The 13,525-nt window shown below is 37.7% G+C and overlaps 1 protein-coding gene across 1 annotated transcript in view; it reads left to right on the top strand.

The window, feature by feature from the left end:
* Positions 1 to 12,008, top strand: part of BRD1 (bromodomain containing 1) — a 62,575-nt gene extending 50,567 nt beyond the window's left edge. Inside the window, exons 11-13 of the mRNA XM_035903393.1 lie at positions 5,559 to 5,668; positions 7,328 to 7,482; positions 10,200 to 12,008. Coding sequence (XP_035759286.1) covers positions 5,559 to 5,668; positions 7,328 to 7,482; positions 10,200 to 10,383 — 449 coding nt within the window. The 3' untranslated portion in view covers positions 10,384 to 12,008. The remainder of the gene's footprint in view (positions 1 to 5,558; positions 5,669 to 7,327; positions 7,483 to 10,199) is intronic.
* The last annotated feature ends 1,517 nt before the right edge of the window (positions 12,009 to 13,525 follow it).

Genomic DNA, 13,525 nt, shown 5'->3' with positions numbered 1-13,525 from the left:
TGTCATGGGCAAAACAGACTCAACTTGGTGAAACTAGTTTAATTTATTACCAATCAAATCAGAGTAGGAGAGGATAAAAAAATTAATCTTAAAACACCTTCTCTCCACCTCTCCCTTCTTCCCAGGCTTAGCTTCACTCCCAAATTCTTTACCTCCTCTGCCCCCGAGTAGCACAGGGGGATGAGGAGTGGGAGTTGTGGTCAGTTCATCACACTCTGTCTCTGCTGCTCCTTCCTCCTCAGGGGAGACTCCTCATACTCTCTCTCTGCTCCAGTGTGGGGTCCCTCCCACGGCAGACAGTCCTCCATGAACTTCTGCAGAGTGAGTTCTTCCCATGGGCTGCAGTTCTTCACAAACTGCTCCAGTGTGGGTCCATTCTTTCCATGGGGTGCAGTCCTTCAGGAGCAGACTACTTCAGAATGGATCCCCCGTGGGTCCACAGGTCCTGCCAGGAGCTTGCTCCAGCGCAGGGTTCACACAGGGTCACAGCCTCCTTTGGGCACTCACCTTCTCTGGTGTGGGCTCCTCCCCAGGCTACAGGTGGAGATCTGCTCCCCCGTGGGCCTCCCTGGGCTGCAGGGGCACAGCCTGCCCCACCATGGTCTTCACCACGGGCTGCAGGGGAATCTCTGCTCCGGTGCCTGGAGCACCTCCTCTCCCTCCTTCTGCACTGACCTTGGTGTCTGCAGGGCTGTTTCTGTCACACCCTCTCAGTTCTCTCTCTCTGGCTACTGTCCCACAGCAGGTTTTGGGTTTTTTTCCTTCTTAAATACGTTATCATAGAGGTGCTACCACTGTGGCTTGGCCCTGTGGCCAGCAGCAGACTCAGGGAGAGCTTCTAACAGCTTCTTACAGAAGCCACGCCTGGAGCCCCCTGCTACCAAAACCTTGCCACACAAACCCAATACAGCAGGTCATCTCTTCCGTAAGTAGAACTGTGTGTGTGTGTAATACAGTGCTCCCACACTGAAGTTAGGCATCAGCCTTGCGGTGTCTAGCAGGCCTGTCTGTAGTTTCTGACCTTAAAACTCTTCGTCCCCTCATTGTGGGTGTTCCTTCTCCAGAACTTTCATGTCTTTCTAGGGCTTTTATCTCGTTCTTTGTTTGCCTCTTTGTTTTCTTCCCCATTTAATCAGTTTTTGTTTTCTTTCTTGCAGCTAATCTGTTTTCAGCTATGGCTTCATTGCTCTCAGGTTTAGTATCTTTATTATCTGTATGGTAACCTCTTACACAGAACTTGGCCTTTTCAGTTTGCTTTTCTTACTCTGTCCTGGGTAGTCTTGTATTTAACACTTTCTGTACCTATTTTTAAGAACTCTCCTTGATTCCATCTCTGTTCTCAGATACAATCTATAGCTGTCTAAAAGGAGGAGCAAATTATATTTAACAGCATTATTTTATATATTACTATGTATTCTGCCTAATTTGAACTCCTTTGTCTGCCTTTTGCACCCTGTTACCTCAGCAGATCAAGAAGAGGAAATAAGCAGGAGTGAGGTGAAATCTCCTGCTTACATTCTGTGCATAACTGGAACTTTACCATTATTTACTTTTATTAGTAAATTCCCAGATTTTACAAAGAAACTAAAATAAAGAGTTGTTCATTCTTTGCAAAATACCTCAAACAGTTCTGTTTGCCAGAGTGTATATGCAGTGTTATGGTTGTGCTCTCTTTAGGTCCAAGGAATATCTTGTTTCTATTTACAACATGCTGTCTCAGAACCTGTGGTATGGTATGTTGTAATACTGCAATTGTGATGGGATTCAGTTTTGCGTTGATTAATGGATGTAGTCATTGTAATGCAGGCACACTGAAATATGTTATTTCCAACACAAACAGAGTTACAAGAGTGCTGTTGACATCACAAAGCCAAGTGTGCAAGTTAGAGCATGCTGTTTTCTGTAATACTGCTACCACGTTCAGCATTTTGACTTGTGAGACTGAGGTTTGCTTTAGAACCAGGTCCGCTCAGTGTACTGGACAAGTTAAGACTATTACAGAAAAATATGTTCTGTGTTGAAATATGAAGATTATATTTAGATATAAATACACTGGATGAATCTGTTTCAAAAGCGACTCAGAATTCTGTCTAACTTTTGGGGCTTGGTCTTGTAGGCTTAATACGGTTTTCTTTGGTTTCAGATAGAATTACCTGTATGTAGTAGCTTGTTGTCCTAGGTGCACAAGAGCACTGGACATTGAATAGATGTGTGCTGTAAGTGGTTTTCATTAATAGCTGCTGTATACAGAGATGTGCTGAGGTTTGTAGGTCTTGGATTCCTCTACAGAGGTCATGAAGTTGCTGCACCAAAGTGGCAATGTGTTGTTCTGCTTGTCCCTCCTGAGCCCTGCCCAATCCTTTTGCCTGGCTATTCCTTGTTCCCCGATCCAAGATTATTGTCTAGCTTTTCTGTTCCATACTCTCATGTTTTTTGTCCAAGTTTTTAATTCTTTGTCCCCATCTTTGTGCAGTCAGTTGTTCTACCTTCTTGACAGATTGTTTTTTCCCCTCAGTAAATCTTAGGATGGTATTTTTTCCATCAGTGTCTCTATGCTGTCATATTGGACTGGTGAGCAAGTGTGAGCAGGTTGTAGGGGGACATTTTGCTGCATTTGACTGAAATAGCTTTCCCCTCTGTGTGGTCTTAATTATAACAGGTAACACTGACAGCAGAGAGAAAACTTTGTCCAGCCAAGAGTTACACAGTATAATGAAAGTCTCAGTTTATCATTTATGTTAAGGACCAATCCATCTACGCTGCTGATACCACAGCTACCTCTTGGGTGGCAGTAGTTTTGGAGCTTAAGTATGTTGTTCAGTGTCAGTGGATTTGCCTGAGTTAGGTGTTAAAATCTGAGTTTCCTCTATGTAATTAAAAAAAAAGAAGAAAAAAACACTGTGCACTGTTAATCTGGTCATCTGGGGAGGCATCCTTATCTTTACCCTAAACTATGAAGAATCTTAAGTCTTGTTTGTGGTATTTCGTTACTGTTGGTTTTCAACTAGTGGGAGTACCATTATTTAAAATCTTAAGCAGTATGTTGTCTTGACTGTTAACTTAAGTTCATTGTCTTTCATAGCTTGAGGAAATAAAGGGGGTTTTATGTTGTAAAAGAAAACTGCTAACCATATGTGCTAGTGTATTAACTCACTGTCACCACATGGAATAAATTCTGACTAGGAAAAATTCTGAGATTCTTCCCTACTGTGTATACACTGAGAAGTCTCTGAGGGAATCTGGCTGCATGCATTCTGTCAGATTATGTGTGACCTTCTGCTCAGCATTAAGATACCATTTTCTTTGTTTCATATCGACTCTGCAGCCGAGTATAACATAGGTTTCTTTCTTGTTAGCTACCCTGAAGAAGAGGACTTGTACTGCTTTGATGTACTCGATACAGTTCTATATATATTTTTTCAAAATAGTCTGTGTATGAAGGATACATTTATCTAAACCTTCGTGACACTATATAACTGACGTGAATACTTAACATGCTGGTATTAATAGAGCAGAGAAATAAAAGAAGCTGCCCAAATTGCTTTTTCTGTTGTGTTAGCAGTCGGTGTCATTGTTTTATTTTGAGATACTACCAAAATGGTTCATCTGGATTTAACATGTCTTTCCATACTATCCAGTATGTTATGTATTCAGCTATATTCTTGGAAGTACAAGAATGCCTGTATGTATTTTATGTGTGTTTATTATAAGTTTTATAAATCTGAATGATATTATTCTGGCTTCTAATGAGAAAGTGAAGAATGTCCTAAAATGATCTCTCCTAAAAATATAAAGAAAGGAACAAATAAACAAACCATTAAATAGATTTAGTAATTGTTTTCCAAGGTTATGCAGTTCAGTAAGAATAGTGTAAATAATACTTAAATTACTTTCATGGTTTTGTGTAATGGAATCCACTGACTAAAGATTTCTTCTGTAAAGCCTGCTGGGATTGATGGCAAAGAATCCCTATTTTCTTTAGGAGGCTTGAGCGAAGTCTTAAAGGCACTGGAAAAATTGCATTTATTTCTCTTTCTCCTATGTTACCCACGCCTGTAGTAGAACCTTTAACAACTTTTAGCTTCAAAAACATCTAATGTCTTGCTGTGATGGCAAGTTATTATGAGCTACTGCGTTTTGATACCTGATGTTACATAATTGTGAACCTCTAAAGTTAGACTTCCCAGTGAAGTATTTTCTTGAAATGTTGATACCACTATAGATTAAAAATAAATTCTAATTGAATTAATAGCCTATGGCTGAAAATTGACCTAGAATATATTGTGGAGAATGATTGACCTATTTTTTTATTTCTTGTGTGTGATCACCTTAAACACTTTTCCCTTGCTATTTCTACTCTTACGAGGTTTGAAAACACGTTTTTTCCCCCAGTAGTTTTTGTGATGTTGAGGTGGAACATATATCTGCACAACACATTACATTAACAATAAGCCTTGCCCATTTTAAATGGAAGCAGATTGGGAAGAACTGAGGAATAAATGGTATTTTGGCAAGTAAAGAGCTTGCTATCATATTATAGCTATACTGTCAAGTATTGCCTTACTGCTAAAAGAAAGTGCAACTGCCACCTCTGAACTGTATTATAGTACCAGATTTCCCCATACAGGAAGTGCATCCTCATCTTTACAGCTTGTGAACTTTTCATTACCTTCTTCCTACTTTCTCCACCTTGAGCTCCATCTTGAGGTGATAACTCACTGTCTTCTGCCCAGTCTCTTGACCGCATGCATATGTGTCTAGGGGGCCAATTGTGGTTCTGATTGACTGAAAGACTTAAACCTGTCTTATGCTTCAATCCGGTGGTGAGCAACAGAGAAGACAAAGGAGGATTCTGATAGAAGCAAACAGTAACATTAACTAAGTTTTCTGTTACGCTGCCTCCTGAGAAAGGAAAAAACCCACTATTGCAGCTCCTTCCTTGAACCCAGTTGGTCTTTTTGAACTTTGCTGCAGGGAAGGACTGGGCAGAGAGACCAAGAGGGCTGATTAAAAATAAATAAATAAATAAATGGAAATTAAAGTTCAGGTTAGAATTTATGCATAAGAATAGAAAGGTATACCGGACAAGCATTGTAAGATGCCAGGTGCTAATCCTACTATTTATATCCAGCACTTTGGAAACATCCATGCAACCTGCATCTTCAGTACCATCGCCTGTAACAGGATTGTCGTCATACTTTCAAAAGAAACTGGTTACTTGAAGTACTATAATTCTATGTTTTCTTTTGAGCTTTTTCAGAGGAAAAGGATTACTAGAATTTGGCAAACACTTGCTTCCTGAGAATTAAGGTGGTTTTAGATAGGCTGTTTCTAGAAGTTTCTACAAACTTGTCCTTTATCTGTAGGCTTGGATTAAAGTGCTAGTATCATTTAAAGAGCTGTTACAAACATTACTTGCTTTTCATTGCGATGTGCATGAAAGATGGTATTGGTATTTGGATTGTAATGATCATGAGATATTGATGAGGAAACAACTGCAGACAACTTGTCTGAGGTTTCATTCTTTAATTTTATATTTAATTATTACTTGTTTTTAGAAGTTGGGCATAGCAGTATGTGGATTTCAACTGATGCTGCAACATCTGTTCTTGAGCCTCTAAAAGTAGTATGGGCCAAATGCAGTGGATATCCCTCTTACCCAGCTCTGGTAAGTATACCATGCATCCAGTTTGTAAAACTATTGCATTGTCAAATAGTGAATTAATAATCTCTACTACCCTAGCCTGTCTTTTGAGATGTGCAATACCTGTCTCCATAGTCTTTGTTTCTGCAATGTGTAATACTGTTTAAAGGATCAACTGGATAAGCATTTGACAGACATCTTGTTAGTATTGGAACTATAAAATATTTTCTGCTGCAAAATACTCTGATTCTGCAGTTCATTAAAGAAACAAAAAGCTTGGTAGAGTCGGAATAAATAGAGTTATTTTATCCAATTGTGAATGATGTACTAGAAACTTTAAGCTATTGTGCTCATTTTAGGAGAAATACACATAGTTCTACTTACATCAAAGCTTGCAGAGAAAATGTTGATAAAGTGTTTGGCTTCAGGTATTTGGGGTTATAGAAACAGTTCATACACTAGGGCTTGATTTATATAACAGACTGGACAATTGTGACTGTTTTAATATACATGTGCCGGGGAGATCAGGAAATGTAATTGTACAGAGCCAGGTTAAAACCTGTGGAGGTAAGATTCAGAGCACTTGAGTTTAAGTGCTCTCAGTGGGTGACCCAAACACTCTTGGGTCAGGTGTTGAAAATCTGATGATTTGATTGTCTCTTGAATGATGTTAGCACTTAAGTGTTAGATTTAAGCTGATCATGACCAAAAGGCTTCTTTTCTGCCCACCACTACGTCACCACTGGTGTTTCTTTGAGTGTGTGATGAGTTGACTGAGGAATATAACCTCAGTCAAGAGAAGAAAGTTCTCCTGATTTCTACAAACTCCCCACAGTGTTAGCTTTCTGTTGATTTAGTTCCTATAATCAGTTTACTGTGGATTAAGATTGGTGCCAGTGTGGGTGCTAGAAAAACAACAGAAGTTTGTAGGGTAGGAGATAGGTGGAACAAGCGTGGAGTAATGTAACCCCCCCCTCTTTGATGGAAGCTGAGCACTTGATAATGCCTACAAAGGAGTTGATCTGCCTACCAAGGGGGTTTTCCATCAGCCTGATTAGTTAGCATCATCTTCTGTCCTCCCTCAACCTCTGTTTAGAAAGAATTTGTGACTGTAACTGCATGTTTTGCTGCAAACTGAGTCCTTAAATTGGATATGCAAGATATTTGAAAGTGACTCCTGATTTCTTGTTTTGTTTTGTTTTTTTTTTCTTGTTTAGAGAGTGTTCTGCTTCAGATTTTGAGTGTGGGACTTGTATTTTGCAGGAGCAAATATTTATACCTTACCATAGGTTGTTTCTTTAAGGTATCTGAAATTCAAAACCCAAAATTTGAGACCAGTTATGACTGGTGGCTTTTAGAAATCCTGATTCAACTTTCTCATTCTGTAACCTGCTTGTCAGTGTGCAAAATTGTAATAAGTGAAATTCAAATGTGACTTTAAGAAGAACAGGTATGGGTGAAAAAATGTTCTAGAGGTAGGTTTTTTCAGTTAAATTTATCACTGTGCCTCCATTCTGCTTGTTCAGCTTATGTCACGAAGTTATGTGTATAACACAAAGCCAGTTTATATGCAGTGGTTGATTAGTCTGTGATTCTTTTCCCATCAACTTTATTTGTAATACCTCCTTTAGGTAAACCCCATAGTTCTAAAAATTGAGAACTGCCCTTTCTTCTCTTTTACAGATTATTGACCCTAAGATGCCTCGTGTTGCTGGCCATCACAATGGTGTTACTATACCAGTGCCACCTCTGGATGTACTGAAAATTGGAGAACAAATGCAGACCAAATCAGACGAGAAACTATTCTTAGTACTATTTTTTGACAATAAAAGAAGTTGGTATGTTACCAAAACGTATTGTTTGATGCAATGACTTAAAAAATTTAAAAGCCTGTACCTTTGGTCTAAAAGCAAATTGAAACATTATCTTTCCATTGATATCTCTCCTATGAAAGTATCAACTGTAATGTTAAAATTTCATATTTGAGTCTATTCCTGGACCAAGGCATATCATCACTGAAAGATAGTACTTTCTTCCAAACTGACCATAAATAAGTTGTTAAATAGTCTTTTGGTTTGATTTACAAGCTGGTTTCATTTATTGACCTGATAAAATCGTTTCTTTGGCTAAAGAGATTCATTTATCTGTCTCAACCTTTATTACTGCTGCTTTTTTTTTTCTTCCCCTCCTCCCCCAGTCTGCTCAAGTGCATTATTTCTAAATTTTTAACCTCTCTAGTTAAATGCTTTATTAACACTCTCATTTGAAGTTCTTGGTCCGCATGAAATCCTCCCTTTTTCCTTTTCTTTGGCTGTGTGGAGCCTGAAGGGATATTTCACACAATAAAACATTGTCTTCCCCTTCCACTAGCTCTTCCGGTTTTGGTTTTTTTTTTTTTTTTTGCTAGGGTTTTTTTTGTATATTTTTGTTTGGTTGGAGGGTTTTTTATCCAGATGTGCAAGCTTTTAATCTACCTTTCTTTCTTCCTTTCATCAAGTTACATATTTCTTTCCTGTGTTGTTCTTAATCCCTCTCCTCTCCAGGTTTCAACACAGGCCGAGCTGGCTTTAAATCTTTTTATATCTCAACTTTACTCTTTAATTTGCTTACACTTTCAGATATCATTTTCCTCTTTAGCTGATAAAATGTGATATCTAGAAATGCTGCCGTTCTCCTCGCTCTCTGTCCCAGTACGCTATCACCTAAATAAATTCTTGCCTGAAATTTAGAACTGGTGTTTGCTTTTCTGACCCCGTAGATCCTTTGGCGTAATCACAATTATTTGACTTGCTCTCTCTGTTCTTCAATTATTTTCGTAGTTAATTGGTACTTCTTCATGATCTTCTTTATTCAGTTGTGCAGGATTCCATGAGATCCTGCATTTTTCTGCCTTTGTCCACAGAGAACATCCAAATTTAAACATACTCGGTATTCTGTTTCTCTTTTTTTTTTTTTCCCTCTCATGGGTATCACAAGCATAATGCATGCTCTCTCTAGCCACTTCAGTTGCTCTGATTATTTCTTGATCTTGGGAGTTCGCTGCAGCTTAAACCTTTATGATTCCTTGCCATATGCAGGTGGTCCTAAATCTTGCAAGTATTATGCAAAGCTGTCTCTAACGGATACTCAGCATAGAAGAATAGGAAAGGCTAAATATTTTCCCAGCCCCTTTCCCCCCCCTCCCCCCCAACTTTTTTTGGTAATGGTTCTTTTATACTGATTATTTTTGGCCTTTTTGGCACTCATTGCTCTAACTCACTTTTGTCTCTTTTACTCCTGAACCCATGTCTATAGTCTTCATTCACTTGCAGGGAATGTGTCGTCTTCAGTCCGTGATACCAGGTTCTGTCACCCATGGATTAGCTTTTCAAATAGTCATATTTGTTTCTTTTCCTTTGCCGCTTGCATCTGGAGGACTTGGCAAGTTTTCTGTTAAAAACACCTTCTTACAACTTCCCTCTGATCTGTATTAGAACTGATAATGGTTATAGACTGCTGCTTATCGAGCTGGTCACTGACCTTACTAATCTGTACTGTTCTGTCTGTATCCTTGTATTGACTCTTTACACTTTTTTTGTTTGTTTCAGTGTGTGTGGTCAGTACAATGGGTTGGAGTTTAGAGTGCTTTAATAGAAAATATGTTTCAAGAGACAGTTTTATTCAGTTAAAAAAAAAAATTCCTTGAAGAAAATTACTGTCTGATTTGTAGTTGCTGAAAACTGAAGTTTTTAAACAGAAGCATGGCTTCTGCCATTTGCAGGGTTGGGATTGCAGCAACAGTAACAGACTTTAATAGATATTGATTAGTTTACCTGATTTTTGTTTTTCTTAATACCTCTAACACAGGAAAACAGGATTAAGAGAAACATTTATGGAAATGAAGTAAATCTACTTCATACTTTTTAATCCAATATTTAGAATGCTTTTCCTTTAACTAGAAAAATGGGGTGTAGAGCTTTTTTCATTATCAACTCTCTGTGCCCAGCAATTAGTGATATTCATGGAGCTTAAAATGGAAAAGTACTCTGAATACAGAGTTAGTGGGATTCCATACTGCAGGGTAAAAGCATACTAAGCAGAACTTCCTTGGCAGTTCAGCTTTCCCCATAAAGACCAAGTTGAGATGTCTTAAATATAAGGCAAAAATTCATCATCTGCAAATTCTTTTTAATAATAGAAGAATGAAGAGAAACAATACTGTGTCAAGTGAATCTTGAGTCACATGCATTGTTAGTTGCTGCTGCCTATTCTTAAACTAAACTGCATCAGTATTTCATGCCTTTTTTTTTTTTCCAGTTGATACTTAGTATCAATCATTAAATAAGTACCATTGAACTGGAATGTGTTCTTTGTTTTGTGGAAGAGGCTTTAGTGTTTCATGTTTTAAAAATGCTTAGGGCAAGTAAGTACTATGTTAAAGGAATTTTATCACTTTATTTAAGATGGTAAACCTGATCTGCTGTAGGAGAAACACAGTATAGCAACCCTGACATTTCTGGACAGACTTCTTGATTTTATTCTATATTTAACATACTTATTTTACCTTTTGTTACAGGCAGTGGCTTCCCAAATCCAAAATGGTTCCCCTTGGGATAGATGAGACCATAGACAAGTTAAAAATGATGGAAGGCCGTAACTCAAGCATACGAAAAGCAGTAAGAATTGCTTTTGATCGCGCTATGAATCACCTGAGTAGAGTCCATGGAGAACCAGTCAGTGACTTCAGTGATATTGACTAACAGAGATTCTACCAAGGCATGAAAAATACCACACAGACTTGAACTCTACTAATGAACCTCTTTGTCTAAAAGAATGTATTGAAGATAAACCCCTTAATTGTTGATTCAGTGGCTGAGTTCTGCAAACTTGAAATAGTTGAGCAATTCTTCTAAATCACCATTGCCATATTGATTAATGAGTTTATCGTGTTGTAGTTTGGAGGATTTTCCACTAAACCTGTTAAAATGTATTGTTCATAGTGTTCATAGCTGTACATAAATGTATATTCAACACTTAACTTATTCTGATTTTAGAAGTAGCTCTTTAATTCCGTTTATAATTTTACTGGGGAGGGAGTTGTTTTTTGTTCATGCTTTTTACTTTTTTTTTCCTTTCTTTCTTTCTTTCCTTCTGAGTTTAAGTTACCTAAGCACCATCTTCCAGCTTAAGGTGTTTAGTGGATATTAAAGCCTAATATCAAAATGGCATCAAATATATGTTTGCCTAAATCATATACAATATGGTGCTGCTTGTATCATTTCTTCCTTGGTCTGTAGCTTCTGAAGAAGACTTCTGAATGTTTGTGTAAATCGTTGCTCTTTGCACAAAGTACCACATATTTAAGATTGATGTAAATTTACAATTACAAATATGTATTTTAAGAAAGGAAGTTGCATTATTTTGGAGGGTACTTTGTGAGAAAGACATCAAAAAAAAAAAATTATACTATGTACATCACTTGCAAATCACCAAAAACACTCCATTGTTGCCCAAAATAACTTAAGATTGTTTTTGTTTTAAACAAACCTGGCTTAAAGCCTGCAAGCACATTATTTCTTTCAAAACCATATCCCATTTATCTCCCATTGATTTAATTTTGTTGATATGTGTGCCTCCCTGTGTTTTATTTATTGTAGAAAATGTATTAATTTGCTTTATAATGAAAAATAAAATTGACAAATATATTGATATGCATTTTTATACAGGCACATGAGAAGACAACTTGCTTTGGGAGAAAAATGTATTGGAAATTGTATAAAATAACTTGATGGTTTGTGTGTAATTTGATTTTTTTGTAACTGGTAATCTTCTGTTTCCAATGAGGGGATTTATGTAACTTTTAATTTAGAACACTTTGGTAGCAATAGAAACTTTGGATACATTTTTGTATGGTACATGTGATGTATATAGAATTAGTACTTTATTTTTATTTTTAAGAAGTAAAGCATTATGTTTGGGCAGGGGGAAGAAGGAGGGTGGGTTTCCAGAACTGCATTTTTATATTAAAAAGAAAAAAAATAAAGTCAAGATATTGATTGTTGTAGCTACTTTATTCCTACCTTCACTGAGATACTGAATTTGTAACAATGAAAATGGCAAGGTATGTTTGCAATGTGATTTATAATGACTCCATTATTTATAAATGCACTGTGTTTGAACTCTTTTGCAGTGATATCTTAAATACTGTACCAAGTTATATAATATGAAACACCAAATAATGCATATGAATGCACGAAGTATTTATGCCCAGCTTTTTTATAAAGGATTAGCAAATACAGCAAAACCAATACTTTTAAAATCTTTTTTTAAAACTTCATTGAATAGCATACTTCATTGTTAAACCTGCTTGAATCTTTATTTTAAAGGGACAATTACTTTTTAAATAGTTTTTAATGTTTTTATTCTCTATTGTTTGTAATACCCCCTTAGAAGCTTGAAATAAAATTTCTTTCTCAACTGTTAATTTTGTCCTGAATTTAGCCCCTGAGATTTTGCTGTAGTGCCCATTTTCTTACCCCATGACCGAGCTGTTACAGAGCCGCTGGCTCAAGAACCTGGTTGTTTTCTTGCTGTGGCATGCAGCATCGTCCTTCCTGAGCCCTCTGCGTGGTAGGTGTTCTGGTTGTGCTACGCTAGCCGAGGCCAGTTGCCTGTAACGGACTCTAATAATTACAAAGATCAGTTGGATTTGTTTCACAAATGATCAAGCAAATGGTTTTCTCAGTCTTGACAGTAAACACAGCTTTAGGGGGAGTAGCGATAGCAGGTATCCTGCAAGGGCTGTCGTTGAGGTGCACTGCTGTGGTGGAAGCAAGAGCCATGTCAGGTAGAAAAATAAAAGTTTGGTGGTTTGCCATAAATAGAACTTGTGTGTAATGACTTAAAGGATCTGCCATATGACCATGCTCATCTTTGAAGGGAACGGAGCTTGATTTGTGCAATATTGAGACAGTAGAACCGCTTGTGATCTGTTAGGACTGCCTGTTAAGAGTCTTCAAAAAAAATAGCCTTCATCAGATTGTATTTCAGCCTTGTTCCACCAAATATACTCGAACTTGGCGTGTATGAAACTGGATAATGATTGACAGCCTCATTCTGGCAAGCAAAGAAAATGATTTTTTGGTTGTCAGACCTTAGAAAGCTGAAATTGCAGTTACAGTAGGAGTAGGAAGTTGATAATTTGATACTTGTAAGGTAAGAATTTTGATACCTGTAAAGCATGAAGTCCCGGTAAAAAAAAAGTATACACACAGTTGCATTAGAAGGCTTCCTAGTTCTCAACTGCTTCTGAGGGTAGGAACCTAGGAGGGGGAAAAAAGAGCTCCTTTTTTGAAAACAAAAGTAGGGCATTTCATTATTCTATAACAAATTATTTAATCACGTTGTCAGTAAAAGCTTTAGTTTGAGTTCTGCTCAGACTTCCCAGTTTCTTTTTCTGGCTCTTATCAGAGACAGCTCCATCAGTTCTTGGAGGATGTAAATTTGCTGCCTTGATCTTACAGGTGTCTGCATGCAGTTAAGAGAATGCTGAGCTGGAAAACTTTACTGATTAAAAGAAGCCTGTTAAGCATCCTAATGAACCACTCTGCATATTCTTTCAATATAACTAGCATGTAAGGCGACACTGTTTTTCTTTTGTGTGCGTGACAGAAACTGCCCCAGGAATCCCTCCCAGATGCTGTCTGAGAGGAGGGTGCAGCAGTGTTACACTCTCTTATGCTGAATTTGAGGATTATCCAGTGGCTTTTCAGATTGGGTTAAAGTCTAAAATAGTTTCGCAGACTTGTCAGTCTGCAGTGTGACTTGTGTGCTTTTAAGGGACCCCATACCTGTTCAGGAAAGGAAGCCCAAGCTCCAAACCAGCTTCATTTCCAATTTCCA

The sequence above is a fragment of the Egretta garzetta genome, unplaced genomic scaffold (genome assembly GCF_000687185.1).
Source record: "Egretta garzetta isolate BGI_Z169 unplaced genomic scaffold, ASM68718v1 scaffold681, whole genome shotgun sequence".
NCBI classification, from domain to species: domain Eukaryota; kingdom Metazoa; phylum Chordata; class Aves; order Pelecaniformes; family Ardeidae; genus Egretta; species Egretta garzetta.
Note: the sequence above shows the minus strand (reverse complement) of the source record. Positions and strands in the feature narration are given on the sequence as shown.